At 38.0% G+C, this 4,292-nt stretch overlaps 1 protein-coding gene across 1 annotated transcript; it reads right to left on the minus strand.

Moving 5' to 3' along the window:
* Window positions 1-2,645: 2,645 nt before the first annotated feature.
* Window positions 2,646-3,230, minus strand: LOC138338788 (uncharacterized). Its single transcript, XM_069289875.1, has one exon. It carries the CDS (start codon window positions 3,228-3,230, stop codon window positions 2,646-2,648), a length of 585 nt encoding a protein of 194 aa, XP_069145976.1.
* Between the last annotated feature and the right edge of the window lie 1,062 nt (window positions 3,231-4,292).

A 4,292-nucleotide genomic window follows, 5' to 3' on the forward strand; every position in this document is an offset into this window, starting at 1 on the left:
ATCATATACATTAGCCTCACATCATGATTGTCACCACATTCTTCATTATTAGCACGTTTATTTTTTCTAGTTACTCACGTCTTATTACGTGAGTGTTCATTTCTTCATTTCATCTCATCATATGCCAATGCATTTGGCCATTTACCGTATCTTACATTTGTACTTAACCCTGATAAGATTCATTATTTGATTACGTACATCTTAGGTTCACTTAATTTTTGAACGTATGTTAGACTTATGTGTCTATACATTCAAGTCATGAGACTTTATTCATAGTTCGTTAAGTAATTCTTACTTTCCTAAGATTCTGTATTGCAAGACTTATGTATCTTTTATATATACCAAGATCTTGATTTTTGATCAAAGTAGATGACATTATTCTCGAATATTTTACTCACGTATGACTTATATATCAATACGGAGGTTTGGGCACGGGAACCCAACACTTGAATCATTTGGATATCATTCATACTTTTCATTGACTTTATTTCTAATATTCATAACATTAGAACTCTACATTAAATCTCAACATTTCCATAACATAATAAATTTTCTATTTTATTTAGAATTCTAAATTAAATTTCAATCATTTACATGAAAGAATAACTTTCTATTTAAATTAGAATTCTAATTTAAATCTCAATATTTACATGAAAGAATTAAATTTTCTATTTAATTAGAATTCTAAATTAAATTCCAACATTTACATGAAAGAATAAATATTTTATTTTATTTAGAATTCTAATTTAAATCACAATATTCACATGAAGGGATAAAGTTTCTATTTTAATTTTTTTTACTATTAATTAATCGAAAGATTGGGGGTTCGAGCCCCAACAACCCCTTTGATTTTTTTTTAATTAAGTTTACTACAATAGGGAGGTTGTGGGTTCGAACCCCGACATCCCCCTTATTTCTTTTAATTTTCGCTGAAGAGAGGAGGCTGTGAGGTGGTGGGTTCGAACCCCCACAGCCTCACCTTTATATCCTTGATATTTTTCCCTCCCTTCAGCACTGAGGTCGTGGGTTAGATCCCCACGCCACGCATCTTCTTCTTTCTTTTTTTTCGCAAACTGGGGGTCATGGGTTCGATTCCCGCCCCCAGCCACCCTTTTTCTTCCCCTTTTCGCGAACTGGGGGTCGGGGGTTCAATTCTCGCCCCCAGCACCTCTTTTTTTTCTTTTTCTTCCTCTTCCAGCATCCGATTTCGAATCCCCCCAGCACCCCGTTTTTTTTTCTGCGAATTTCGCTGGTCCCAGCCCCCATTTCGAGCCCCGCCTGGCACATTCTCTTTTTTTTGGCTTACCTTGGTGAGGTCTCGGGTTCGATCCTTGCAGACCTCACCTAATTTTATTTATTTATTTTTTTGTTCAAAATTTCCAGAATTCCTCTACAACTTGTTTCCAGGTTCTGGGTCATTACTCCATAATTTTGTACATCATTTTAACGGGTTAATTTAGCATTTGTTTCTTATACATTCGTTAAAGTTCTTAAGACAAGTTTAGAGAGATGGTTTGATCATTTGTTTTAAGTAGAATTTATAGTCTTTCAACCATGTGAATATACGATTTTAAGAGCATCTAATTGCACACAAAACACGAATAACCTCTATGTTATTAGCATGCTAAAGAAAAACTCAAATTCATGATCACAATCTAGCATAAATACATATGTATTTACATACATATTCCCAAAAGACACAAAATATAAACACGTAGTCATAAACACATACTCGAACCGAGATCATCACCACAAATAAGTATCCTAAATTCTACCAACAAGAATACCCAAACTAAGATCATAGGGAGCTAGTGACAGGGGCATGCAACGGGGAACAACCTTAGTTTCGAGATGAATAGTTTGAATCATTAGGGGCCTCTTGGGAAAGGAGTCAAGATAGAAAAAAACCCATACCTTTATTGATGTTCAAACGAAGAATTCACTACCCAAAACTCTCTCCAAGATCAGTCCAAGTTACTTCGACGTCCACACCACTCAAAGAACAACTTCTCTTTGCCTTAATATTTTTTTGATTGCTTTGTTTTTCTTAAAATTTTATGTGAGTTCTTCAAGCATGAAGAACTGTTGATATTTGGCAGAAATAATGTGAGGAAGATGGAGAATGTGAGAGAGAGAGTTAAGAAGCGTGAGAGAGAGAAAACTATTAGGATTAGGAGACTAATTCAAGACTTAGTAAAATATAATTAAAAGTTAATACAAACCTGGTTTATTTTAATTAATACGCAAAAAGACCATTATGCCCTTAAATACCTATTTATTCTTATTTATTAAATTTTTTTTCTGGATCGTTACATTATCCCCTCTTAGGAACATTCGTCCCTGAATGACACTACCATTACACATTGTAATGTCAATCCGATCATAACTTAATAGCTTATGCATACTTAGCCAATAGCAACAAAATACGAAGACATAAGGACCTATAGCCTTACAAGTAGGAAGTCTAATCTCATACTAATGCATACACATCACACACAGTCAAATACATGAAGGACTAATTAAGGAAACTCATCCGTGACTTCACCAGAAGTGCCTTCCTCTGCAACCCTAGCCTTGAGTGCGAAGAATCGTTGCCTCCTTGGAGCCTCTTCACTTGGACCATTAGACTGAACTCTCTCCTTCCCTTATTCTTGACTTCTCCTAATCGGACAATCCTTCACCATGTGACCTAGTTTGCGACAACTATAACAAGCATTAGTGCCCCACATACACTCTCCTCCATGTAGTTTGCCACACTTCCTGCAAGGTGGTCTCTCCTGAGGTGTATCTACTTCATTGTTTCTCTCAACCCTTGACTCAAAATTTCTATCATGAAGACCCTTGGATGAACTTGACTCCCCTTGGTGGGACAGTCTCTTCTTAAACCTAGGCTTATCCCTGATTTTAGCACTACTCTTCCTTGAAAAATTCTCATTAGCTTGCCTTGACTTGTTCCCTACCCTAGTTTGTTTCCTCTTTCTGCTTTCCTCCACTTGCTGGAAATGGACCATAAGTCTGGAAAGGTCCATGTTATCATGCAGCATAGCTGCCCTACACTCCTCTTCCAGATCTTCAGCAATTCCTGTCAAGAATCTACTCATCTCGTCTCTGCTGTTAGACACAAGAGAAGTGGCATACATTAATAGTTTCACAAACTTCAAGGAATACTCCCTGACCGTCATAGATCCTTGTTTAAGGTTGATGAACTCCTCAACCTTGGCCTCCTTCATCTCTCTAGGGAAAAACCTTTCCAAAAATGTTGTCTTGAACAGCTCTCATGTGACTTTCACTTCACCTAGAACACGGCTATCTTGCCACATTTTGCACCAAGTTTGTGCAACATCTTTGAGCTGGTAGGAAGCCAGCTCATCTTTCTCAATATCAGTGGCCCCCATGGCAACCAAGATCTTATGCAACTCCTCTACAAATTCCCGATGATCTTCTGAAGTCTTAGCCCCTGTGAAAATTGGAGGATTCATCCTCGTGAAATCTCGCAGTCTATCAGCCATGCTGCGAACCGGTGGGTTTTCCCTCTGAACATTCTGCCGGTTGACTTGGGCAGTCATAGCCAGAGACTGCATCGTGATGGCATGTGCCATCTGGGCTAGAGATGCCCTCACCTCAGCATCAGTTAACCTAGCTGGGTTAACTGGCATGGCCACTCCTTCAACTGGAGCCTGGGGTGGATTTTGATTACCCCTAGCTGCAGCTGCTCCCGTCCTCCGACCCTTAGTCCTCCAAGTGTTCATTCTCTGAAAACAACAAGGATTGATGTTAGACACATTCATCACACCAAGAATTCAAACATTAGGAAAAACACGATAAGATCAGAAGAAGGGAAGTTTTTCCTACGCATCATGCAGTCTCTAATCCAAGATAGTGGTGCACTTCACTACCATGACTTAGAAACTACTCAATGTGGTTGATGTGAACTCATTATTCTAGGAATTTAACCTAGCGCTCTGATACCAACTTTGTCACGAGTGGAATCTAGACCCCAGACGAGACCGGCGTCGTTGACCTCTCAGAGGTCGCAAACAAGCCTACTTACGTCATTCTTAGTTTACATAGATTAATTTCAGCGGAAAAATTTGAAATTTTTGATTCTTTAATTATACTTGCTAAACATTCTTAATATTTCATAATCGTTCATCATCAACCATCTAACATTTAAGAGATAAGAAACAGAAAGAAATAATTCATTAAGTATTAGTTGTATCTCAGTCAAAATAACCCCAATACAAAGTATGAACCAAAGTAGGAAAGAAACGTCAGTGGAACATGCTCCACTA

This window comes from Solanum lycopersicum, chromosome 10 (genome assembly GCF_036512215.1).
Source record: "Solanum lycopersicum chromosome 10, SLM_r2.1".
Lineage (NCBI taxonomy): Eukaryota > Viridiplantae > Streptophyta > Magnoliopsida > Solanales > Solanaceae > Solanum > Solanum lycopersicum.

Excerpts from the sequence above, each read along its gene's own strand:
- LOC138338788 (XM_069289875.1), bottom strand. The coding sequence starts at position 3,230 with ATGAAGGAGGCCAAGGTTGAGGAGTTCATCAACCTTAAACAAGGATCT.